General features: G+C 51.9%; 1 protein-coding gene across 5 annotated transcripts in view; it reads right to left on the bottom strand.

Moving 5' to 3' along the window:
* SH3RF3 (SH3 domain containing ring finger 3) overlaps window positions 1-26,725 on the bottom strand; it is a 508,325-nt gene that overhangs the window by 14,541 nt on the left and 467,059 nt on the right. For 4 of the 5 annotated variants that reach the window (XM_075563366.1, XM_075563369.1, XM_075563364.1 and 1 more), the window contains one exon: window positions 2,234-2,562. In XM_075563366.1, coding sequence (XP_075419481.1) covers window positions 2,234-2,562 — 329 coding nt within the window. The remainder of the gene's footprint in view (window positions 1-2,233; window positions 2,563-26,725) is intronic. The other variant, XM_075563365.1, reaches the window with a different exon arrangement.

Below are 26,725 nucleotides of genomic sequence, written 5' to 3'. Positions count from 1 at the left end.
CGATCACAAGTCCATAACTGCTGGCCCCTGGCCTGCTCCTCCAGGGCCTGCAGAGAGATGTCTGCAGGGCACCGGGGCCCAGGAGTCCAATCCCTTCCATCGGACTCAGCTCTAAACCAGTCACTTAGAGCCACAGCCAACCGAGCTCACTGCCACGGGCCACTTCTGACTCATAGCAACCCTGCTGGAGGACAGAGGAGAAATGGGCCCCACGGCTGCCCATGTTCACGGGAGCAGACATCTCCGCTCGCTTTCTCCCTTCATCTAGACCAGGGGCTGTCGCGGGACAGCCTGTGGGGTCCATTGCATCTCTGAGAGTATCTCCGAGAGCTAAGAGTCCTGACAGTTTTCAATAAAGAAATGAAAGCAAGAGTTGCATAATATCGCACGCCAGGAGCAAACCACCTGGCATTTAAATTTGTGTCTAATCCATAAAGCTCTATTGGGGCTGGCTCGCTCACTGTTGGGCAGATTGTTGGGCTGCCGGTGGAGTCGCTGTGCCAGGGATGTCGCTGTGTCCCATAGCGGCCCTGTAGGACAGCCCTTAGGTGCAACGATGCTCATTGTCTGACGTGCTGACTGTCTGCCCCTTGACAGAAATGGTTGGGGACCCTGCACCCAAGAGAGGAGAGGGGTGGGCCTCTGCAGCTAGCAGCCTTCTCAGGTTGTAGTGGCCACACGCTAATGGGCAGAGTGGAGACTCCTTTCGGGAAGGACTTTCTGTCAGGCTGTCTGACTGAGCAGGGGGGGAGGATTACTGACAGAGATGACAGAATTGTTCTCTCAGGCATTGGTCAATGGCTTTATTATTTAAGCCAGTGGTTCTCAACCTTCCCAATGCCTTGACCCTTTAATACAGTTCCTCAGGCTGTGGTGACCCCCCAACCATAAAATTATTTTCGTTGCTACTTCATAACCAATTTTGCTACTGTTATGAATCAGGCGATCCCCATGAAAGGGTCGGCCCACCTCCAAAGGGATCGAGACCCACAGGTTGAGAACAGCTGATTTACACCGTATTTCAAGGTTAAGCGGCTGAGCAAAATGGTTTCCCCCTAACTTGACAAGCCTTTCCTCTCTCTATAACGCCTTCCATCCTTCATGTAAGAATTCTTTTAGGGCTGGTAAGTATACAGAGTAGGAGACAAACCCATTGACATCCCCCCAACACACACACACACACACACACACACACACACACACACCTGTAAAATCCAGCCCGAGGCTCCTTCTGTTGAGGACAAGGCTCAGCAGGGAGCTAGCTCCTGCTGGGGGCAGTCCAGGCTCCCAGCAGGCAATGTCACCTCTCCCTGGGACCCATCTATAAAACTCTCCAAACCAAAGCCAACCTCACTGACGTAGAGTTGAGTGACCTTCTAGAACAGGGTAGAACTGCCCCTGTGGGTTTCTGAGCCTGTAATTCTTAACGGGAATAAAAAGCCCCCGTCTTTCTCCTGCGAGCGGCTGGTGGTTTGGAACTGCTGACCTTGCAGTTAGCAGCCCAACATGTGTCTTCCATGCCACCAGGGCTCCTAGGTGGAATGGTATGAGATTGGTATTTTAGGTAAAAAATGAGTGCCTATCAACAATTTCCTATGGTTCACCCTGATGGACCAAGCCCTCTTAAAGCCGATTTTGAGTTTGTTGTGGGCGATCAAGTGGGATCCGACTTGTAGACACCCTGTAGGACAGAGTAGAACTGTCTCGCTGGTGCCGGTAGCTGTATCTTTTCCTCTGGACCTGCTGATGGGTTAGAACCTCTGACCTTTGGGTTAGCTCAGCCAAGCATGGGACCACCTTGTCACCTGGGTTATCTTTGAGACATGTTGCACAATTCTCAGATGTCAGCGTGGAAGGAGGTTCCAGAGAAGCTGGGGGCACAGCCTGCGGGGCTCACTCTAGGGGTGCCCGAACTTATGGGAGCACAAGTCTCCATCACTCTCTGATGGCTTGTGGCGTGGGCTCAGTAGCTCAGAGACTCGCCCCACCCCGAAAGGCAGATGAACTCGGAGAGCAACATCCGCTCCATGTCCCACACTCACTGTACCCAGATGCTTGCTTCCTGTCCACACTCAGGATCACCGGGAGAGCCTGGGCTGGTGCGTGGCGGCCGGGAATTCTAATCTTCAGGACGGCTCCACGGCTCCACACCCACTGTCTCTGGCCTCCAGAGGTGGCCTCCCTCACCACCAGCGCACAGGGTGTGGGCGCCCAGCTCCCCTCCCCACCTTACCTCTCTCTGGACAATGGCTTGGGCTCGGGGTGGATAGCAGCCATGGAAAGAGGCACTTGCCTCGAAGGGGACAAGGAGAAGTTCAGATCCAAGGAGCCGGTCTTCCTGTGCAGGGGCTCCATTCCCATGGCGCCCTGCATCTCGCTCTCTATGGGGCAGGAGCCTGCTCTCCCATGGCTGGACAGGGAGGACACTTCGGGTCCCACGGCGCCCTGGAGGGAGGCGTCCACTTGGGGGTCGTGGGTCGGAGAGATAGACGGCGGGGACCGTGACTTCTTCTTGGTCGACGCTCCTGCCAGAAGTTTCAGCAGCCCGCTCTTCTTCTCCTTCTGGAAAGACACACAGAATGGAAGCCACATGGGTTAAGACGCCTCTGTTCCTTGCTTGTTAGTGAGAAGAGGTAGGTAGGTATCATCCCATCAGAGAGCTGTCAACACAATCACGTGGAGCCAGCTCGAGGAGTAAAACCAAGATCAAAGTCCGAGCTATTTCCAGTTCTTGCTTTTCTTCCTTGCCCCCACTGCCCCCACCTCACAGATCCAAGAGGGCCTTCGTCTGGAGAAGTGGGTGACTCCCAGGAACGGAGGCTGGGCTGCCATTTCTCTGGATGACCCAGCATCCCTCTCTCCATCTTGTTCTGGTCTAGGGCCTTCATTTGGCTGAGCCACAGACCAGGTGGGTTGGATCACCTGGCCTCGTCTTTCTATGTGGATTCTGTCAGAGAGAAGAGGCGCCTCCGCTCCTGGCTCCTTGTTCCTGACCAGGGTTTCCCTGGAGTTGGAGCTATGCTGTGGGTGGGATCCTCCCTCTTCCCAGGAATACCCTTCACATTGTCCCTCCTTTGAGAAGCCTGGCTTGAGCCCGCTTCTCCTGCTGCTTTTGGGCTTGAAGGCTCTAGTTTGCGCTTTACCAAACACTCCCACTGCCCAGTGCATCCCAGCGAGCCTGTGTACACGCCCTGTTAACGTCACACACTTGAAATCGAGACAAGCGAACGGCTCTGCAGCTTGGCCAAGCTTACTTATCTGACAGTAAACTTCCTGAGATAGCCGCCTCTCCACCCCTGGGTCAATAGGGCCAAGTATTATGGAGTCCCAAATGGAAGTTTCATTGTAAACCCTGGGGCGCATTTTGTGGAAGCTCTCTTCTGCACAGAATGACTTGCACGATAGAGGAAGTTCTGCGCACTCATGTGTGTGCAATGCATGTGCATGTGGGTGCGCACATAGGGAGTCTGGGGGATACGATGGGTGAGTGCTTGACTATGAATCTAAAGGGTGACAGTTGGAACTTACACAGCAGTTCTGCGGGACCTCAATAAATACTAGCTGATGGGGCTGAGCAACCAGGCTGGGTCCATGACAGCAAGAAAAGTGACATGGGAAGGGGCTCTCGGTTAGCAGGGCCACCTGGTGTGTCTGCCATGACAGCTGTGTGTTTTGGTCTCCCTCCATCACGAGTGTCGAACAGGGCTTCCTTCCTTTTGCCTCCCTCAGCAGTGGCCTGGGGAAACCTGCAGGGGAGGCACTTAAAATGCTGTCCAACTGGCAGTCTGAGGAAGGTCCATGCGTGAAGTGAAACCTACCACGCTCAGCTGAGGCTGGGCCACGCGTGTGCATGTAGGTGTGTGTGCATAGGGGAAGGTACATGTTTATGTAAGGGTGAAAGGACATGAGATTGAGCACGTGCAAGGAGGTGATTTAAGAACAACTTGCTAAAACAAACAAACAAACAAAAGAACGACATGCTTACCTTGAATCTGGACTTTCAAAACAACGGATTGACTGGATGTAAAAAAACAACTACAACCCAACTGCTCTGTAAAAGTGGCAGAGGCATGGGTCATAAATAGTGAGTACAGAGGCTTACACGGTAGCCACGGGGTCAGCCACTAGGTGGCTACGGCGGAGTCTGCTTTGGGCCCAGGTGGATGGATGGAAGAGTTCTTCCTCCGGCCGCTCTCTTTCCTAGTGACCCTATAGGACAGGGTAGAACTGTCCCTGGGAGTGTCCAAGATTGCAACTGTTTATTGGGGTAGAAAGCCTCATCTTTCTCCCGAGGCACGGCTAGTGGTTTCGAACTGCTGGCCGTGCGGTTAGCAGCCCGATGCAAATGAGTCAGCATCGACTGGATGGCACTGAGTTTCGGCCGGTCTCTAACCAGCCACTACTGCCTGGCACTCGGATTAGCACTCAGGACTAGAACTCTGTCGGGAGGAGTTAGTGCTGGTGTTGTCACTTTAAAATGCAAATGTGTTGGGATAGGTATAAATCATTAGCATTTTAAGTATGGATAAACCCACATCTTCTTCCCTACCCCATCCACAGATGTTCATGGAAAGGATAGAAAATGTTGTCAATGAGATGCATGGTGAGGAAGGGCTGGCTGGGGAAAGCCCAGTGGGGGACTTGCTTGGTTCACCCCAGTTTTGACACCGAGGATGACTTCTGCCACTAGGGGGCTCTACACAGCTGGCTCAGAGGCTGCCTTGGGGAGTTCCCCACATGAGGCTGGGGCCTCCACATGTGCTCCTTAGCACAATGATCAGCAAACCTTAGGGAAGCGACTAGGGAAAGGCATCCGGAGTGGGCATCAGGGAGGCTGTTCTACGGACGTGTGAGCCTGCTCCATGCCTTCAGAGCCCCATGCTGGCAGTTATATACCCACTACATTGCTGGAGTGCATGTTAAATGAGCTAGATGCCATCAAATGTTAAACATTCTACACCCAACCCAACTCACTACCACGGAGACAATTTAGATGCACGATAGTCTTACACGGGGTCCTCCCGTTGCACAATTCCCCAGGAAGAGGCAGCCGCATCTTTCTGCCATGGAGTGGCTCCTAGGGCTTACCCAGCGCCCCACCAGAGCCTCTCATTCAGCATCTAGTGCCTAGTGAAATAGCACGGGGAAGCGGACTACCGCCGAACTGCAAATCATCCTGTGCTTCGTGTAGGCGTGGGCTTGCAAACACACACTCTCAGGGGAATCCGCGAACAGTCTGCAATGGCTCTCTGGGGTGAAGGGCTCCAGCTCACAGGCAAGGCGGAGCTGATACCTGGCTGAGCCACCTCTGCAGGCTGAGGGCAGTGCTCTCTCTAGACACCTGAGGAAGGTGGTAGGGCTGTCTTCAGTGCCGTTTGCTTCTTGGGAGAACTAGAGAGCAGAGCCTAAAGCCACTCATTCCTGGGCCAGCAAAGGCCTCCTGGAGGGGATACTGCTGCCCCGGGGCACCAGGCCAGCCCACAGCTCCGGTGGGACACCTAAGTAAACTGTTTGTAGCCACGGTGCCAGGGAAGTCTTGTTCCAGAAGAGTCCACCAGACACATGTGTCCAGTGAAGTACTGATCTCCATTCCCTCCTCTGCATGAGACTGACAAGTGTCCACTGTATGTAAGTGCGTGTCTATATAAGTATGTGTGTCTATGTAAGTGTGTGTCTACTGAGATCTGCAGCTGGGTCAGTATTCTGATTCTGAAGCATCAATCATCACCACCACACTTAGCTGTAAGGATCGGCCCCACCGACGCATTGATTCGCAGATCTCCAGCTCTCTATAAAATATAAATGGGATGAGATGGAATCAAGACAAAGTCGGAGTCAGAGGGGCTCTGCCCACCTCCTAGAGATCTCTGAGGGAAAACCCTGGCACTGCCCAGCAAAGTAACAGCAGGGTGCGAAGCAGAGGCAAGTCCGCTCCCAGGCTGCCAGTGGTGGCAGAAGCCCAGCACCCACCCGGGCGAGGCTTCAGCTCGCAGATGGAGCCCTGCCTGCTTGACTACCTGCATTTTCTCCGGCAGGTGGACTCCCTTTGGGGGTCAGTCATTCCTCCCGTTAGACTCAGCACTGACGCTGGCAAGGTATCTTGTGGGGACTCTGGGGCATGGACCCATGAGCACTTGGTTCAATGGGGTGGTGCCCTGGCCTTCCCGACTGTGTGTAGGTCCATGCTCTGCTCCCCCTCCAATCTCCCTCTGAGAATGTGTTCTGGAAGGCTTTCCAGAGGCTCTGTTTGTGACGGGCCCTGGGAGTGTGCACAGGGAGTACAATCTAGAATATTCCACGAGAAAGCATGTTGAGTGAGAACTTCTCACAGGGTGTTGGTGGCAACAAGGCATTCCTCGATGTTCCCCCTGATCCCCTATCCCTGCTTTGGGGCAGAGCACCTTAAAGGACACTTCTTTAGGTGTGGCTCACCTAGAGGCCAGGAAGGAAAGCTTGAACATGACTGTAGGGAGAAACACCGGGAGCTCCCAGCAACCACTGGGCCCGGAGTGAGGATGTTGGTCAGGCTGGTGATTGGGGAGAATGAAGACAGGCAGATCACCGGGGACATGCAGAAGGAGCGGGCCGCAAGGCCCAGGGACAGGCTGGAGCTAGAGAAGGTTGCCAGGGGAACATGGGAGCCCTCTGCCCAGCCTGGATGCTGGGCTGCTTCTGCGTCTAGTAGACCAGGAAAGAAAGAACTGCAGCATTCAAGGTGGGGACTGGCTTCCCCCGGAGGCTGGCTCTGCATCAGTGTCCTGGAGACGTCTGCAATGGCCACAGACGGTTTTGGTCGCCATGGCTGGGTTTGCACCAAGGATACTGCTAAGCAGCCTCTGATACAAGGGACCAGTCCCTCTATCCCCAAACTGTTTGGTTCAAAATGTCAATGAGACCAAGGTGGCGATCCCTTATTAGCAAAGGCAAGTGGCAGATGAAGCGAAGGAGAGCAGGGTGGCCTTGGGCATCCCAGTCCAACTCCACTCAGCTTCTGTGTGCATTGGCCCTTCTCCCTCAGCTGAGCAAGAGACAACCTGGCCCCCATGCATTCGGCCAAGCACACGCCCCACCCCACCCTTCCCTGCCTAACCCCACCTCCTCCTTCACCCCAGCTGCGTCAGGGGCCCTCTCCATTCCATGTGGTTCTTTCCCTCTGGAAGAGAAGGGCAGGGGCCACACCGATTGACCTCAGCACCCCCATGCTTAGTGCAATGGCCAGAACCTAGCAGGTGTGCACTATGAAGTTGTGGAACAAATTGAAGTTTCATGTGCAAGCCCTCGTGTCTCTGTGCCCTGTTTGCCTGGTGGACCAGAGAAGAGAGCCAGCAAACCCCTGTGAGCAAGGCAACTGCATGCGAAAGTCCCCAGCTGGCATGGCCATGCTTTGGAAGCCTGCCCAGTTAGCAGAGAGAAGATTGACCTACCCTCATCTCCACCTCACCGACTGTTTTTATTTTTTTTAGTGCAAATAATCTTAGCATCACATGACTTGGAATCTTTGTAGCCAAATTCCAAACCTAGCTGCCTCTTTTGAAAAGGGCTGGGGTAGGGTGGGTGCGTGTGGTGAATGACCCTTCTGTTTCTTCTCCCCTGTGACTGAACATGATGGATCCTTTTCTGAAATCCTCCCTTCCAGGATGCCGCTCACTACTCAGCGATCGCAAATGTCCGCAGCCTTCGGCATGTTAGCAATCCCTGTGCACTTGGGATGTAGGGGTTATTTCTGTGGATCTCCCGTGTCCTCCCTCTGCTGGGGGTCGGTCCCGGGCTATGCCAGGAAGAATTGGCTCTGGCCACTTGGATTGCTTTAAAGATGGGCTTCCTGGCTGTCTATGGGGCCGCGCTGTGGGAGGATCGAAGGTTTTCGGTACACAGGACTGATGGCTGATGTGGGTTGAAAGTCTGTGTTCAGGAAAGATGTATGTGCTGTGCTTTTTCTGGGGATTGGGGCTCCAGGGTCAACATTCACGAGGCCAGTGGGAGGCAGAGAACGGTCGCCCTGGTACACTTTAGGAACGGTCCTGCCTTTCCTCCACACATTACCAGTCAGCTTCCAGCTCTCTCCATCCCAGGCTTAAATTCCCCGCTCTTAGCGACCAGTTGCTGCCCATCTGAATGACCATGGTCCAACCAGGAGCAGGCCCAAACTAGCCTCTTTGCTCTGCCAGGAACGACACTCCTCCCTCCTCTGAGACGTCCTGCCTTGGGAGAGACGGCCATCCACATGGAAAGTCAATTCATCGCTCCCCGTGGGTGACGGGAATGCCACCACCCAGCTGTACATCCCCTTCTCTGCGGGGTCTGCTTCAACCTCACGCGTACCCTTCCTCCCACCCCTGTGCCTGTATGCCACCCTCTCCTCTGTCGCTCAGTCCAAGAACAGCTTGTTCTAATAACCTGACACTCTGTGGTGCTCACCTTCCCGACACGATCCGTGAAAACAAAATGGGTGCATAAGTTAATGTGGTGAAGAAAGCTGATGGTGCCCAGCTACCAAAAGATATAGTGTCTGGGATCTTAAAGGCTTGTAGTTAAACAAGCAGCCATCTAGCAGAGAAGCAATGAAGTCCACATGGAAGAATCACACCAACCTGTGTGATCCATCATGAGCTAACGATGGGAAGAGGAATCAGAAGTTCAAAACCAAGCAACCAAATAGATATCAAGGAGCACAGACAAAGGGGAGACTCAAAACCCACTTATAAGATAATTGGACAGTCCCTGACAGAAGGGCCACAGGGAAGGGACGATAAAGCCAGGGTGTGGTATAGCACTGATGAACCACAGAACTATCCTCTAGTTCTTTAATATTTCCTCCCCTGGGTTTTACTTGTTTTACGTCATTAATCATGTTAGATTTTCTTATGTCATTGTATATTTAAGATCTTTCAGTACATGAAAGCCAAGATAGAAACAGTAACAGGAGTAATGAGTCCCTGAGGGTACGGGAAGTGGTGGGGGGGAGTTGGGGAAATAAGGAGATGGTAGCACTGACGACTGGATAACCCATTGAATGGGATCAAACGACAGAATTGTATGTAGATGGATATATTGGATTGTGTAAGATATGGCAACAAAAACCAAACTATTACAGGAAAAAAAGTAGGGGTCCTCGGGGGTTGGGTGGGGGAGTGAGGGGACAAAGGGGAACTGATATCAAGGTGTTCAAGAAGAAAGAAAATGTTTTGAAGCTGATTGTGGGTAGCAATTGTACCATCCTGTTTGATGTGATTGAACTATGGGATGCGATGATAGCTGTAAGTGCTCCCAATAAAGTGATAAGCAAAACACCCCCCGCCCCGAGGTGTTTGAGGGTGTCACCCACACTGCAGTCCACACATTGCAACCACAGAGGGGTCCCTTCCTGGTTATGGTTGAGGTCTGGGGTCTTCTAGGGGCCTTCACGGTTTCATAGAACATTGATATCGAGTCTTTTAAAATTTCTTGAAAATAAACTTAAAGCAGAAATTAAGAATGCTTTCCAGTTAGAGGTCAATCCCAAATTATGGAAACGGTCTCTGAAATGATCACAAGCCCAAGGGAAGAGGATTTGATTTAGAACAAGGGGTGCCCTAACCTACCATGAGACAGGTAATTTTGATAAAGTCAAGCAAATGTGTGCTTCTGATCTACCAGTGCCACCCGAGAACAGGCTGGCTCCTTCATTAAGCCAGGTGGCAGGAGGGGCCCACACTGCAATTCTCTCATATACATTCACTCTTTTGGTAACACTGGGGGTTCTGGTTATACTATTAAATGGACTCTTACGGAAGGCTGGGATGGACATGGTGGGAAGCATGTACACATGGAATTGATAGGAAAAGTTTCGTTCTAAATAAGCCCACATGGAAGTAGCACACCAGCCTGTGTGATCATGAGGTGTCGACGGGATCAGGTATCAAAAGAGCCAAATCAAATAACTAAATAGATGTGAATGAAGGGGGTTGGAGTAGAGACCCAAAGCCCAACTGTAGACAACTGGATATGCCCCCATAGAAGGGTTACAAGCAAGGGACAATCCAACCAAGGTGCAGTCTAGCACCGACGAATCACACGTCATTCCTCTAGTTCCTGAATGCTTCACCCTCCCCCACAACAGCCATGACCCAGTTCTATCTCACAAATCTGGCTAGGCTGGAGAACACACATTGGTACAGATAAGAGCTCTCGAACCATGGAATTCAGGACAGATAAACCCCTCAGGAACAGTAGTGGGAGTAGCGATATCATGAGGGTTGGGGAGAGAAAGGGGGAACCCATCACAAGGTTGGATATATAACCCCCACCCCCGCACCCTGGGAGATATTTGAATAACAGACATGTGGGTGAAGGGAGACAACAGGCAGTGTAAGATATGAAATAATAATAATATATAATTGATCAAGGATTCACGAGGGTGGGAATGTGGGGGAGGGATGGGAAAACAGAGGAACTTATACTGAGAATGTTTTGAAAATGATGGTGGCAACATATGTACAAATATGCTTGATACAATTGATGAATGGAGTGTTATAAGAGCTGTCAGAGGCCACAATAAAAATGATTAAAAAAAAGAAAAGATTCGTTCTGCTTCCCAGTCAAACCTGCCTCTGAAGAGCCCAGGACAGCCAGCCCTCCCTGATGGGGAACACGGGTTTCATGGGCATCAGAAAGGAGGCTGAACAAGAATTGACTCTGATAAGAAGGGAGGACCCAATTTCAATGCAAATAACATGCACGCACGGTGCCGTTTGCCAACTGAGCGCCCCCTTGGGCATCAGCTTCCTTCGTGTGGCATGCACGTTTTATTTGTGTCCACATTACCCGTGAAAAAGACAGTGAACGCAATCATGCATTTTCAATTTGCCAGGTTCACAAAATGCTGTTGGCGTGAGCTAAGCCCCCAGAGGCAGTGGTCGTCCGTTCAGTGAGCTCAGGCGTGTGTCAACACTCGGTAAATTGAGACCATTTGCAGACGGTCAGAGAAGCGCTGAGAAGTCTTCCCTCCAAACTGTGGGTTATCTGGGGCCAGCGGGAGGAGGGTGGGAGGTGCAGAGACATGGGCTATGTCAGCTTTCGTCATGGACTTTTGTGTGATCGGATTGATCTCACTGAACACATGCTTCCTGTGAACCATGAAGAGGAAAATAAATGACAACCCGTGGATCTGGCGGTGCTAATGGTAGAGCACTTCGGTTGCTAATCAAGAGGTCGGAGGTTTGACTCCACCAAGAAGCTCCTCAGGAGACAAGTCTGGGGATGTGCTTCTGACAAGTGGGCCACTGGGAAATGCAGTTCCGCTCCGAGGCATGTGAGGGTCCCCATGACTGGGAACTGACTGAATAGTGCTTGTTTTGGGGGAATAGATATGATTCTTTGGGTGTACAGATGAATCAGACCAAGCATTTTCTGTGAATGACCTTCCAGGGAGTGAAGCATTCTGGACGAGGCAGTCAGTGGAGTGGGCTTTCAAGCTGCACTGACTTGGGTGTAGTACAATGGGTGACACATTCCAAGTGACGGATGTGGCAGTTACGTCATCTCCTGTCAACTTGAGAAGGGGTGGAGTCTAGCCTGTCAATCAGGTCACAGTTTGATGACATCATTTGGAGGCATGAAGGTGATAAGTAGCTTCCCTGGAGGCCAGATCCACATACTCTCTCTGCTAGACATCTTTGTAGATAAGCCACATGGGGACCCCTGAGGGAACCAGAGCCCTGGAGCTGGAGGAGCCACACAGTGGAGACCCCTGTGTGTGCAGAGATGCTTCCACCACCACTGCATCCACAAGACTTTCCACCCACCGGCCTGTGATCTTCCTCCATTCCAGGTCATTGCCTGGCTGCGTGAGTCTAAAGAGGAATTTATGGACTTGTGATATTGGACTTCTGGACTTGATCTAGACTGGGCTGGGATGCTAATATACAATTGCTCTTTGATAAAAAGTTCTCTCTTACACACACATAAGTGTCTCTGGTTTTGTTTCTCTAGTTAAGCTGGACTAACACAGGGGACTAGAAAGTGTGGAATGGTTGGTGACCACCAAAAGACGAGTCCGCCACTGCTCAGGGGCCCGGGAATTTCTGTCAGACCTGGTGGGGTCATTTGGCAACAGAGTGTGGGGCAGGCTGGGCAACACGGTGAACATAGTCGATGTTACTGCTGAACTGTGCATGTGGACCTTGTTGATGTGGCAAGTCTTCTATTATACAAACAAAATAAAGACCTCAAACCAAACAACCTCACTGCCCTTGAGTCAATAGCGACCCTATAGGACAGGGTAGAACTGTCCCCGTGGGTTTCCAAGACTGTGACGCTTTACAGGAGTAGCGGCTGGTGGTTTCAAACCGCTGACCTTATGATGAGCAGTCCAATGTGTAACTACTGTGCTACCAGGAGGCATCGAAAGGTTTGTGGGGGAAAAAAAATCCCGTCATCTTTTAGTTCCATTTTCCACAAGGTTTTTGAAGCCTGCACATAGACATTTCTATCACAATAAAAATTGAAGTAAGCGAGAAGAGTCTGGCTAGAGTGTGCGGTGTGTTAAGGGAGGGATGCCGGAGGGACTGGAAGTGTAGGCTGACAGGTGAGCTCGGTAGGCCCTGAGGACAGGGTGCTCCTTCGACTGACCCGGGGAGCCGGGCTTTCTGAGCGTAGAGGAGCTGTGAGGGGTAGACGCAGTGGGGTGTGGAGTGGTAAGGGTGTGAGGGACTCCTGGTAGTGCCATCTTTGGGTCCAAATCAAGGACTGTGGCCCTGCTCCAGAGAACCTGGGCCTGCTTGAGGGGAAGGTCTCTGAGGCGAGGAGGACTATAATGGGTAGGCAGTCCATGGACATGGGCAGGCTGTGCCACCAGTTAGTCTGTGACCTTAAGCTGAAAAGAACTTGCTTCTTGTCCAAGTGACCGTGGTAGACCACCACCCACCGGCCTTGACTCTGCCAAACTCTACGCCAATTCTCACCCTTTAATGATCCAATGAATACCAATATTTTGGCTGATGTGGCAGATGGAACAGTGTAGGAAGCAGAAGGAGCTTCGAAAGATGGCCAAGTAAGTCTCAGGTGTGCCACATCATTCTATAGGCTGCCAGGAAACATAGGTGACAGATATCAGCGGCCTACAGGCAGCTGGAGCGCAGGGAAGGGAGGTCTTTTACTTGATTCCAGAGGCATCCAGTACCCAGCCAGGGAGCCTCCGGCTGATGGGGCTGAGGCCTGGTCCCCGGCCGACTCCCTGGGGGTCTGGCCAGAGAAGTCAACAGCTGTCCAATACTCAAGACAAATAAAACAGGGGTGGTGATGCAGGAAACACCCCGTCCTTCTCTCTTCTGAGTCTGGCTCCCAAGAGGGTACGTTACACTCGGAAGGTTTTTGATTGGAATTTTACGTTGGGAAGCTGTCCTGTTGACACTAAGGAAAGGGTAATTAAAAACGATGCCCTGCGACAATTTTGACGGGGAGAGGGCACCTTGCAGGCGATGACTGCAAACGCAGTCACGGTCTGCGGTGCGAGCAAGGTTCCCTGGCCGTATAAATATGCGATGCGGTTTCAGAAGGGCCTGGCCATAGAGATCTATAATGAATTAAGAGGAGGGCATTAACAAGCTAACGAAGAGAGACGGGTGGATCAGGATCATGCGACGCGAGCTAGTGGGTATTTTAAACATTAAAGACGCCTTTGAAACTCGGGCCCCTTATTAGGCAGAGAAGATGAAGACAGTGACAGGTGAAGCTACAAGCGAGGGCAGGGGGCTGGCTGGGATGGATAGAGAAGTGCCAGTCAGTGCCTGCCCTCTCCCGCTTTTCTTTCTGAGATGCCCATCTGGGGTGTTGCTTTTCTTGCTTTTCCTGAGAAGGGAAGCCACACGAGGTGGGGGCCTTTGTTCCGAGGCTGCCTGCCTGCAGCACCCGGCTGGGCACTTTGAAAAGACCACTCAAAGGGGAGAAGGCAATGCTGGGATTGAAGGGGATCCTGTGCTTCAAAGCCAAGCCCAGGGCGCTAGGATCTCAGAAGTTCCCCAGACTTCGACATGGAGCGCAGAACAAAACGAACACTGCTCCCCCACCTGGGTCATGCGACCCTGCAGCTGAGGGCCCGGGCTCCCCAGACAACTCCTCGAAGAGCAGAGGCTGGCGGCCTGCTTGTTAGGCGAGACGCACATGATGCTGAGAGAAACCTCAGAGAAACCTCAGCTGGGGTTAAAGTCATATGCTGGCTCTCCGACCTAGAGCGCCTGACTTCACTGTTCCTCGTGTGTCCATTGACGATGCTACCACGGGCTGTGTACAGATAGTAATTCACGTGGAGGCTGTTCCTTGAGACTACACGCTGAGCCAGGCCCTGCTCTAAGTCTCCTTCGGACATTATCAGTGTTTCCCAAAGTGGGCGATACCACACCCTGTGGGGCGCTGCATCGATCCAGGGGACTGCAGATGCCTACACTTTATCCTGGATTATGGGCCACCATGCAAAAGCTTTCAATTGTCAGGGGAGTAATAATTTTTTTTTTCTGGAAAGGAGGCGATGAGACAAATAAGTTTGGGGACCCACACATTAGTTCATTTAATCCTCAACACCCACCCACCCCCCCGGGAGAACAAGAGCCAAAGGCAGGCCCTGAGCCATGAAAAGGGGAGTGCATGGTGCTAAGCTAACCGGAAAAGTGCACAGCGTGGATCTGAACACATTGTCTCAATAGTTTCTTCCATATTTCAAGAACCGATCACCTTTCTCTCCTGCAGTTTCAGTTAGACAGGGCATGTAACACACGGAAACTCTGCGTGGGACTTCCGAATCACCATTCTCGCTGCCCTCGAGTCGATGCAGGCTCATAGTGACCCCATAGGACTGGGCAGAACTGTCCCGGTGACCTTCAGAGACTAACCCTTTTTGGGAGTAGAAAGCCCCATCTGTCTCCCGTGGAGCGGCTGGTGGTTTTGAACTGCTGACTATGCAGTTAACAGCTGAATGTATAACCACCACGGCACCACCAGGTATTAATAAATGGTAGCCGTTCCTGTCCTAAGGAGGGCACTCTGGGGGCGAAAACGACTCAGAGGTCACGTGCTGAAGGAAAGGCTGGTGGCTTGAGGGAGCCCTGGGTGCTCATTGGGCTGTTAACACCGTCCGCAGCAGGACGTGGGAGGACAAGGAGACTTTCCATTCCCGTGCAGAGTTCTAGTCTCAGAAACCCACAGGGCAGCAGTGTGACTGTCTTATAGGGTCACCACGAGTCAGAATCAATGCCCTCGCCGCAATGACAGCGAGTGGTCTCCCCCTCCTCCCCCCCGTGGCTCTGTGGGAGGTAAGACCTGGTGATCTTTTCCCATATAAGTTACAGTCAAGGAAACCCTCTGTGGCACGTCAGCCTTGTCATCTGGGGTCACTGTAAGCCAGAACCCACCTGACAGCACCCACCTGACAGCACCTCTAGCACGCTGCTTGGGCTCTCATTTATTTAAACAGTCTCCAGGTCGGTCCTTGAGAGATGGGTGTAGAATAGTAATTACTGAGCCTACAGCGATCAACTGATGGTGACACAGCCCGGCTGGCTGATTACTTATCCGCATTGTTTCTCGGTGCTGCTCCTTCGAAATGGACACAGCAGCCAGAGCCGCCTCGCTGAACTGCCCGCGCTGTCCATCCCTTCATCTGCCCTTCAGCCGTGTCCACGTCCGGGGGCCGACCAGAGGACTGACAGCACGTGTAGTTTATTCACCCATCAAGGAAGCTGCAAATGGAGACTAACAAGCCAGCTACGCCTCCCAGGTCCCCTGGAAACGTCTTGTGCGACGCTAGGTTAAGACTGTGCCTCGGGTCCCCGGAACAACCCAGGCCTGACCAGTTACCGAGCGCCACTGAGCCGAAGAAGCTCCAAACTCGAAGAAACCCAGTTGTCGCTGGCCTAAGGGCAGCACAGTTTGAGCAGCACAGGCAAAATACATATGTTGCTTCCCCGTGTTTTGCTCAAGCTCAGTTTGCTGGGCGGCAAGCAACAGGTGCACCTCCAGCCTCCAGCAATTGCAACCAATATGGTGACAGTACCGGGAGGCGCACCTGGTGCCCCCAAACCCAAAGACTCTGTGGGGTGGGGGTGGGGGGCATTCAGCAAGCCACACGGCATCCCACATTTGACAAGCGCCTCCTCCTCGCTGGCATCTCCAGGGCTCTGGCAGTCCCTGAAATGACTTCCAACCCTGGGCTTCTGGACACTGTATCTAACGGTTTCTTCTCCCGCCTTCCCGAACAAGTCTGACTCTTCTCGCCAGCACAGCCCCTCTTTCCAAGCAGCCCCCGGTGTAAACACTGCTCAGATGCTTAGTCCCTGTCCTCCCGCTTGCTTGCTTTCCCCCAAAGCTGTGAGCGAGTGGGGGCTCGCGCCAATTCTCCCTCCAACCGTCCAATGGAAGAAGGCTCTCTGGCCTTAGTGCCTCACATGAGCTCTCTGTCTTCCACCCATGGCTTCGTCTAGACCGCCGGCTCTCAACCTGTGGGTCAAGACCCCTTTGGGGGTCGAATGGTGCTTTCACAGGGGTTGCCCGATTCAGAACAGTAGCAAAATTACAGTTATGAAGGAGCAATGAAAACCATTTTATGGCTGGGTCACCACAACACAAACTGTACTAAAGGGTCTCGGCATGAGGAAGGTTGAGAACCACTGCTATAGGTGCTTTATAAAGGCTACAATCAAAGGTGGGAGACACCACAAGACACCAAAGCTTAGTGCTGGGCCCTGGGCCCTTGCTTGAGACAACTCTTTCCTTCAGGATACCTGAAGAACAGGTGTCTCCAGGGACTAAGCAGCAGGAAAGGCAAGGCAGGGACCCCAAACAAGGTTCTCGGGATCCACAGGTCCCCGCCACAGTTTATACCTGGCTGCGCTGCACTCTCTCCATCCTCCCCGTCTACAGAGAGCATCAGCCTGCAGGCCCCACTTTCTGCTGGAAGGCAGATGCGCAAGCTCCCTACTTGGCACATGGGTACCTTGAACAGGGGTAGAGGCAGGTCCTCAGCCCTCAGCCGCCCCGTCCTCTTTATTCTCTCCTTTTACGCAGCTCTGCAGGCCCTTGACCCAGACCGACTCTGTCTCTTTGCTTTGTTCCCAGGCAGCCCCCCTGGGGCACTCCCCCACCCCGAGGCTTTTGTTGTACACAAGAGGAAGCAAAACCCAGCAAGGAACCAGGGTGGACATGAGCCACACACTGGGCATTTTGCATCGTCCTGTGGCGATTCCAATTTCCCGACACAACAGTGTGAGGGGCAGAGTCCCCTCATGGAACAGGCGAGGAGACACAGGCTCCGGGAGGTTTCCAGCCTTGAGCAAGGCCGTATAGTGAGGTGCAGCCTGTCTTCCCTGCCTCCCTTGTCACTGTGGAATGTTGAAGGCAGGCATGGAGGAGCGGTGGCGGGGGTGGGCTATTCTTTCTTCATCAGGGGAGTCCCCAGGAGTCCCTGACTTATCTCTTCTGCCCCGTTCACCTGGACCTAGTTGTCATTGAGCAGGGATTCCAGTAACACAGGGTGTTGTGTCGTGTTTGCTGGCTCTGTCAGTTCATCTTGTTGAAGGACTTCCTCTTTTCACTGTCCCTCGACTTTACCACACACGACGTCCTTTCCCAGAGACCGGCCTTTCCTGGCAACAGGTCCAAAGTATGTGAGATGAAGTCTACCCTCCATGGCTCTCAGGAGCACTCTGGTCATACTTCTCCCAAGACAGACATGTTTGTCTTTTCCCGGGTCCTGGCACGCTCCTTACTCTTTGCCAATACCATCTTTCCAATGCACCCATTCATCTTTGGTCTTCCTTAGTCAATGTTCACCTTTCACATGCACACGGGTGATTGAAAATGCCATGGCTTAACATATAAATATAAGTACATAGAGATGTTAAGTATTAAGGTAGCAGGTGGACGTTGGGCCTCTGCTCAAGTACTTCTTCAATGCAAGAACACTTTGTTCTAATAATCCGGATTCAAATGTGGCGAAGAAAGCTGATGGTACCCGGCTATGGAAAGATATAACATCTGGGGTCTTAAAGGCTTGAAGATAAACAAGCGGCCATCTAGCTGAGAACAAAGCCCACATAGAAGAAGCACACCAGCCTGTGTTGATGGGATCAAGTATCAGGCATCAAAGACTCAGACCAAAAAAATCATATCAATGTGGATGGGTGGAGAGGGGTGTGGAGTGGAGACCCAGGGCCCATCTGTAGACAATTGGACATCCACTTAGAGAAGGGTCACAGGAAGAGATGAGTCATTCAAGGTGCAGTATGCACCGATGAAACATACAACTCTCCTCTAGTTCTTTAATGTTCCCCTCCCCACCCCACCGCTTACTATCATGATATCAGTTCTACCTTACAAATCCGGCTAGACCAGAGCATGTACACTGCTACAGATAAGAGTTCACAACACAGGGAAACCAGGATAGATAAACCCCTCAAAATGAGAACAGAGATACCAGGAGGCTTAAGGGAAGGTTGGGGGAGAAAGGCAAGAACCGATTACCTATAACCCTTTCCTAGGGAGACCGACAACAGAAAAGTGGGTGAAGGGAGACAGTGGTTGGTGTAAGCCATGGGGAGAAAAACATAAATTATCACGGGTTCATGAGGGAGGGAGCGAGGGGAGGGGAGGAGGAAACAAGAAGCCGATATCAAGGACTCAAGTAGAAAGAAAATGTTTCGAAAAGGATGATGGCAACATATATACAAATGCGCTTGACACAATGGATGTATGTATGGATTGTGAGAAGAACTGTAAGAGCCTCCAATAAAACAATTTTTTAAAAAGAAAGAAAGAAAATACCATGGTTTGAACCAGGCACACCCTCCTTAGTCCTAAAGTGTTATCCTCTCTCTTGAGTCGTTTAAAGACGTCTTGTGCAGCAGAGGTACCCTGTGCAGTACATCTTTTGATCTTCTGACTGGCGCTTCCACGAGCACTGATTGTGGATCCAGGCACAGCAACATGTTTGAGAAGTTCAACCTTTTTCTCCTTTTATCATGAGGTCACCTATTTGTCCAGTTGTGAGGGACTGCGTCTCCTTTACCGTGCGTGGTATTCCATACGGAAGGCTGTGAGCCTTGATCTTCAGAACACAGTAAAATGATCATGTTAAGTCACTGGTTTCGGGGGGTGATTTGCTTTGCAGCAATCATAAGGAACAGATTTAATTTGGACCTCTCATTAAATTTCCTCGTCACACTTGTACAAGAAGAATGTTGGCCTGGCCTGCTTTGAGTAGAAAGTTCTTCCATATGACACACACACACACACACACACACTGTGTGTGTGTGTGTGTGTGTGTGAGAGAGAGAGAGACAAACAAATGTGAGATTGGAAAAGGGAAGCACATCCCCATAGGCTTCCTTGGAAAAGTTCAGCAAAATACTGGAAACATTCAATGGAAAGCACACCAGGCATGCAAATCATAGATGAGAAGAATTCCGAGAGGAAGGATGCCAAGAACTGAATTTTAATATATTTTTACTGGAAACATGATGATTTCTAGATACCCTAATCCGATGAACTCAAACAGCAGGACTGTAAAAACCAACAAGAAAGCATTTCACCTTGATGGGCATTGAGAAACTAGACAGCCCCATCTCGATTTTAAGGCATATCTAGGAGCTGGAGTGGAAGGATGCTATTCCAAGGATGCTTTTTCAGAAAGCTCCGTGAATTCAACCACGCAAGCTTGAATGAATGTGTCAAAGAGACAGCCAGATGGCTTTATGGGAGCCGACAGAGAAAGAAGCAATGAAAAACAGGATGAGAGTCACCGAGATGGGAGCTGCGGAACTTAACAAGGCTACTAGGTCATAGAACGCATTGGAATTGCTTGCCCAGGACTCTGATCGCCATGAAGCAGCCCTGGGATTCTCAGAGGTTCCCAGCCGCTTCTTATGCAGACGGAATATATGTTCCCTGCATGTGTGTACATAAGGATCCCGGGGGCGGGGGGGGCTTATACTTTGAGCTGCTCATGAGCATGCAGCCATCAGTTGCTCAGAGCGAGAAAAGACTCTTCCTTCTGCCCCTGTCAAGATTTTCAGTGTCAGAAGCCCAAGGGCGGCAGGTCCACGGTACCCTGTAGGATATGAGTTGGAAATCCACTAGATGGTGGTGGGCTCTTCATTTTGGTATTCGCAATAACCACTTGGTTATTACTTTAGGTCCACTCTCGATTTGGGTGCGGTGTTAGCTGGGGTGGAAAGGCAAATTCTCAGCCGGGGGTTGGACCACCAGGAACCAGTTCCCAGCTTCGCTCTTTGTGAAGCGGACGCTGCTCACCTAGCTCAGTGTTCTTGTGGGCCTTTGTGTGCCTCTCTGTCAGAGGGCTCTCCAAGGACCATCTTCCAGGGGGGCTCATCAGCCTTAGGATCACTGCAGTGGGGCAAACCCGGAGACAGAGGACTCCAGGGGCTCTGTGTGACTGTGGACACAGTCCTGGGGTGATACGAAGGATGCGCTGCTATTAATCCAAAGGCTCCAAGTCCAGCACTCTGGGGCACCTGGTAAGAAAGGCCTGGTGATCTGCTTATCAAAAACAAACAAACCCAGCCACTGAAGCGGATGGAGTACAGTTCTACTAGATCACACGTGGGCTCACCCAGGTCACAGCCGACTCCATGGCAAATGGTTGAATTCTACACCAAGAGTGATTTAAATATAGTAAATGCTTCATCCCAATTACTTCCATGTTTCATGTCTTGCCAGGGAATGTGTTCTTCAAGCAGGAGTAGAGTCCATACTCTCTCCCACCCCAGGCAGGGGCCTTTTGGCCTTGGGGAAATTAGGGATGCAGAGAGAAGGATGGGAGAAACTGTTAATTCAGCGTGTCATCCCATTTTTCTTTGGAGGGCAAAGAGTAAAGCAGATTGTGCTTTTCTGAAGGAGCAAGAAGCCATTTTCTACCACGCGTCAAAGTGCAGTCTGGGCCCCTGTTATGGGACAGGAGGTGTGTGTCCTAAGGATTTCAGCTTTCCCTCCAGGGCTTGCTGTCATTCAGGGTCAAGTCCTTTATAATCATCTGTGTACAACTGTCTCTGATCCCAGAGAAACCTGTAGACAGAACAGGACCTCTTGACAGTGTAGAAGCCAGACTCACGCCAAGGTTTAAATAATGTGTGCATTAGATATCATTTCACATACTGTCTGAAATTGCATGCCTTATTCTGGTAAGATCTTAGCAAGCGTATCTCCCCTTTAGGTTATGCTATGGTGTTTAAAGGATGTATTGTGGTAGGATCTCATTTGCTTTTCACCCAAACTCTAGAGGCATGATGCTGGCATCCCTCCACTCTAATTGCTCCCTGAGATGCAGTGCTGCCGGATGCTCATAGGCGAACTGGGAGACAAGCTACGTTGGTCAATCTGGCTTAGGAAAGTTTTGGGGGGCAGGGAGCAAGATCAATAGGCTTCTCCACCGCAGAGCTTCCTCATAGCCTTCACTGTAAGAAGGGTCGAATGCCTAGCTTAGGGGGGGTTTTCCCCTTGTAGGCTAGGACTCTTGTGAAAAGGAAGATTCGAATTTTGAAGGGTTGGAAAGATTAGCGAGTTGCCTAAGACTGCACATTCACTTAACCTAGCAGCAGAACCAGGCCTGGGATGCAGGCCTCCTAACACAGTAATTACTGCTTTGGTTCTAGAAATAGAGTTGGTGTAGACCCGTGCCTCCTGCTGAGGAGGGTGGAATGCCCTAAGAGGCAGGCAAAAGCAGATGCCCACTCTTTATCCAGGAGGATGGGCGATGACATCAATGTTTTCAATTACCTGCGGTCCACTGAGTAATTTTTTTTTTTTCTGAAGAGGGGCAGTAGGCAAAATCAACTTGGTTACCTACAGTTTCTCCCAATGGTTCTCAGCTGGTGCAATGGTGGCCCCTAGGATATACACTGGGTAAAGTCCAAAGACATTTCTGGTTGTCCCAACAGGAGCTGGGAATGCTACTGTTTTCTCGTGGGCAGGATTGCGGTGCTGCTCCCTCCCCCCCACCCCCACAACAAAGAATAATCTGGCCTGAAAGGTCCACAGCGCCAAGGCTAAGACACTCTTGTTTATGGGATGGGGGCCAGGTTCTATTCTGGTACCTGTCCTTGCCTCTTTCCCTAAGGCCGGTTTGTGGTCCACACAGTACATTATCAGAAGCGAAATGGGACTGGCTGTACTGTTTGAATCCTACGCTGTCCATCGGCACCTCATTCCCTTCTCAGATCTTACTTTAAGACCATTAAAAGCAGAGTACAGTCTTCAGTAGGTAGAGGAGGTGGTAGTGACTAAGCGTCGGACTGGCCAACCGCATCACCCAGAAACCCCTTGAAGAATTGCAGAGAAGACAGAAGGGGCCCGTTTTGACCTTTGTGCTCTGGGGAGAGAAATGCTGCTCATCCTGAAGCTGAATGGGGCAGGCGGCATCCTGGGGGCTGGTGGGACTGGTGGGGAGGCTGCTGCCCTCTCAGGCCAGGATGAGTGTGAGGAAATCAAGGAGCACAGAGAGGGCTCCTCCAGGCCACCCACGGGGCATGGAAACACCGCCCGACACCATCTGCCCCGCTGTTGGCTGTGCCCATGGCCAAGTTGCTGTTGATGTCTTGGATAAATGCGAGGCTGGCATCTGGATGCTGGCACAGGCAAGGGCTGGGAGACCAGCCCCCAGCTTCTGGGCTTCCCCCACAGCAAGTCGTGGATGGATTGTTGGTCGCTGGCCGCCTGGTCCCCTAGGCCTGGTCAGATGCGAACCCCGATGTGCAGCCGGGGAGCGCCGTGGAGGCACGCACTGTTCTCTTGCCCCAGGCCGAGCTGGAGGCTGTGAGTCTTGTTGCTACACCCCCCTCACCCCCCCACCCCCAGGTTCACGCCTAATGAATGATGCGTCCATGTTTTTCATCAATAGCTGACTACATCTGATCACGGAGACGCCCCGTCCTCTCCCAGGACTCCATTATGACTCTGGCAGACAAGCACCTGTGATTAGCTGCGTGTGTTGCTGATCGGCTTGCAGCCACCCCAGGGGGTTTGCCGCCCTCGGTCAGCCTGATAGATCACAGCCTCAGACCCATGACAGAGCCGCACTCTGTCCGCGGAGAAGCAGCCATAGGAAGAAACAGCATCACCCCCCCTCCGCTTCGTCTTGAGCACAGCTGGGACTTACGGGGGTACTGGGTGTGCGGTGGGGGCGCTGCGGTGCGAGGGTGTTCTCCCAGGTGCGTGCGTGGACGCAGACAGGTGGCGAGCTACCCCAGCACCTGTGTCTTCTGAACACCTGCCAGCTCTGAAAACACTGCCAGGCCTCCTAGCATCTCAGTACACATTCCAAATGGAAAGGGACAACTCCCCCGCAAACCTGGGTGATGTCACCGAATAGAGGCAAGGGGGTGGGCGGGGGTGCCCCAGAGCAACAGCCTGTGTGGTGGACAGGAGGGTCCCAGCCCCTTTGAGGAACAGGGCGATGTTGGAGTGAACTTTCTGTCTCTAACAGAGGAGCAGCACCCCTGGGGGAACCATCGCCCCTTTGATGAGCTGGTGCAGGAAGGCGGGCATAAGCAGAGAGGCTAGAAGACCCCCTGGGAGGAGAACACACCGACTAAGGTGGTGATTGAGCTCAGGAGGCTCAAAAGGCCGGAGGGAGAGAGCGCCTGGGTGTCCAGAGCCTCTCAGACAGGCTCCCAGCTGTCTCTCTGGTCTCAGGGCTAGGTGTGAGGGGTGTTCTGGGGGTGGCACAAGGTAGCTGGAAGGAAATGCACAGTATAGTCTTCGCGGTACCTCTGAGGTATAACTCAGAACCTCCACTCCCTCTTTGTTCCTCCTGACAAACTTATTCGGCTGTTAAATCTCATCTGTAAATCATCTCCTCTCGGAAACCTTGACCGAGTATTTGGGAAAACATTTCTTTTTCTTTCCTATATATCATTTTACGATGAGTTTTAGTGGCATTGTGGTTACAGATTGGCTGCCAACTGGGAGGTCAGCAGTTTGAAACCACCCACCACTCTTCAAAGAAAGATGAGGCTTTCTACTCCCTCAGGGGCAGTTCTCCTCCATTCTATGGGGTTGCTATGTGGTAAAATTGATCCCATGGCAGTGAGGCTTTTGTTTGTTTGTTTGGCATAAATCACTCTAGAGCCCCGTGGGTTATGCACTAGGCTGTTAACCGCAAGGTCAGTAGTTTGAAGCCACCAGCAGCTCTGCAGAAAGACGATGCTGTCCATTCTCATGAAGAGTTATAATTTTGGAAACCCATAGGGGCAGCTCTACTCTGTCTGACAGGGCTGCTCTGAGTCGTCAGAATGAACTCCATGGCAGGGAGTTAAGTCTGTCACTCTGTCCCCACACACCTTCTCTGTTCCCCTTCCCACCTTCTTTATTGTTACCTATAGTTCCCACTGAGGACAGGCCACGAAGGCAGCCCTGTCTGTATTCAGCACCAGCCACTGATGGTGACGGTCTCAGAGCTCACTCTTCTGACTGTGCCTGCTGACCTGTCCTGATGAGCAGGCACGAGCCCATGTGGACCTGTTTCCACAGCCCAGAGTAAGGTTCCCAAGACAGGCAGGAGGGGTCTGAGGCCCACAGACTTGGGATGGGGACAAGATGAGACCACCCAGGGGGCACTCACATTTCCAGGCAAGAAGCCATCTTTCCTAGGAAAACTCGCTAATGGAGCTCCGGCAGAGTGGACTGGGTTTAATATTGCTAAATGAGGAAGGATTGGTACGCGGAGGTTTTCGTTTTCCACAGATTCTTCTGTGCTCAGCATCCGAGAAGCCGAATGACACGTGACCCCCGTCCCTCTGCCACAATCATCCCAGCTCCATTATCTTTTCACTAAGGTAGAAAAGGACTCTGCGAACCCACTAGAATTTGTAGCAGAACATGAATTTCTTTAAAATTGCTGCATAGGAGATTAGGGGGGAGAGGTGGGAGGGATGGAGATAAGAAACCAGAAACGGCCCCGCTGGCTTTACGTGGTCTGGGGTGCGTGCGGCAGCTTTGTCCCGTTAGGATAACGCCACCTTTCTTTTGGATGTCAACCAGCCTCTGGCTTGTTTCCTGTGGGACCAGCACCGTGCCGCCACAAATCATTACAGTAAATGAAAGGCACTCGACTGAAAGCTCTGTGAAATCTGGCATCCTGAAGGGTTTCTGGAACGGAACAAGAAGAGATTAAATCCATTATTATTTACTCAGGTATGCCAAGCTCATGGGCTTGCCTGTTGGTTCTTTTCCTCATCAAAACAGATGGATGAAAATAACTTTGTCCCACCAGCCAGGCAGCACCAGGTAGGTGGTACTGAATCTGGACGGAGTCCCACGGGCCATTAGCAGCAGGGCGCGGGATCTCAGAGGCAGTGATCACTGACCAAAGCGATCACTTCCATGAACACTTCCTGTGGGCCACTGAGGGCCAGGCACGGGGAGTTAACTGGGTAAACCTGGGGACCTGACTTAGATTGTCTTCCTATTAAAAAAAGGCAGACGGTTTCCAGGAAGCATGGAGTGCACCCAACCATGGGGGCCCACCACCAGGATGATGGGGGAGGAAGGGCGTGGGAAGGCCGCCTGGCTGGGAGCCCCTGCTTCTCCGTTCACCCGGGGAACTGCCCACACCCACATCACTGACTCATATCTCCGTGAATAAAATCCCAAAGCCAAACCCATTGCCCTTGAGTGATGGTTGATTCTGTTCCATGGAAACCTCATGAGTTACAGGCAGAGTAGAATCTCTCTACTGGGGTTTCCTGATTACGATCTTTATGGAAGCAGATTGTCTGAATCCCCAATCTTGTGTTAGCAGCCAATCACAAAGCAGGCTCTTTCTTCTTTCGGTAAGGTTTCCCCCGCACCTACCCAGCCCCACACACCTGGCCTTTTTTAACCATAGTTTTTTGTCCAGTCTTAAACTGACACCTGCTCTTGATCTCCAGCCCGAGGGCCTGTCTGGTGGCTGCGATAACGCAGGCTGGTTAGGAAAGGATGGCAATTTCAATGCATGGGAGATGTCAGCATCCAGGTCTACCGATTTGCATAGTTCAGGGGTCCAAGAGACTGCTTTCTTGCATTAAAAAAAATCCTCTTGGAAGAAAAGGTCATATTTTTACAAATTAAATTGCACAGATTGGCCACCCACAGAACCCGCCTCTGCCTATGGACCAGTAGCCATGCCTCGGCTGCTCCTATGAGCGCATCACCTTGCAGCTATTGGGAGGAGCCTTCGGGCAGGTGCCTACTGCAGAGCTCCATCAGGACAGAGGAGAACGGCCTTGTGGGGGCCTTTGCTGAGGAGCTGCTGGGTGGGTTCCAACCACTATCCTTGCGGTTAGCAGTCCAGCGCTGGTACCACCGGCAGAGGAGACTTTGGGAAAGGTTTAACCGAACGTACTCTGGACAATAGAACTATGGACGATGGGTTACTTCTGTGACTAAGCTCCTGGGCGACTGTGGACGTGGAAGCTGAGTGGGTTAATGCAAAGAATGGGCCCTAGCCCACTGCCCAGCTGTGTGTGTCCTGGGGCATGTCCTCTCCGCCCAGCTTTCTCACGTACAGAGGAAGTGCGACAGCACTCGCCTCCAAGGGCCGCCCTGAGCGTGAAGTGATGGCACACTGAACGTACCTGGTGGGGTGCTGGCTGCTGCCCTTCTTCATTTTATTCCCATCCCCGGCCTCAGACAGGGAAAGGGGTTTCTTGTCATCAGCAAAGAGGAACAGACTGCCATTATCCTTAACCAGCTGGACCCGTTT

Source organism: Tenrec ecaudatus, chromosome 11, assembly GCF_050624435.1.
Source record: "Tenrec ecaudatus isolate mTenEca1 chromosome 11, mTenEca1.hap1, whole genome shotgun sequence".
NCBI classification, from domain to species: domain Eukaryota; kingdom Metazoa; phylum Chordata; class Mammalia; order Afrosoricida; family Tenrecidae; genus Tenrec; species Tenrec ecaudatus.
This window is presented reverse-complemented; position numbering and strand designations above follow the sequence as displayed.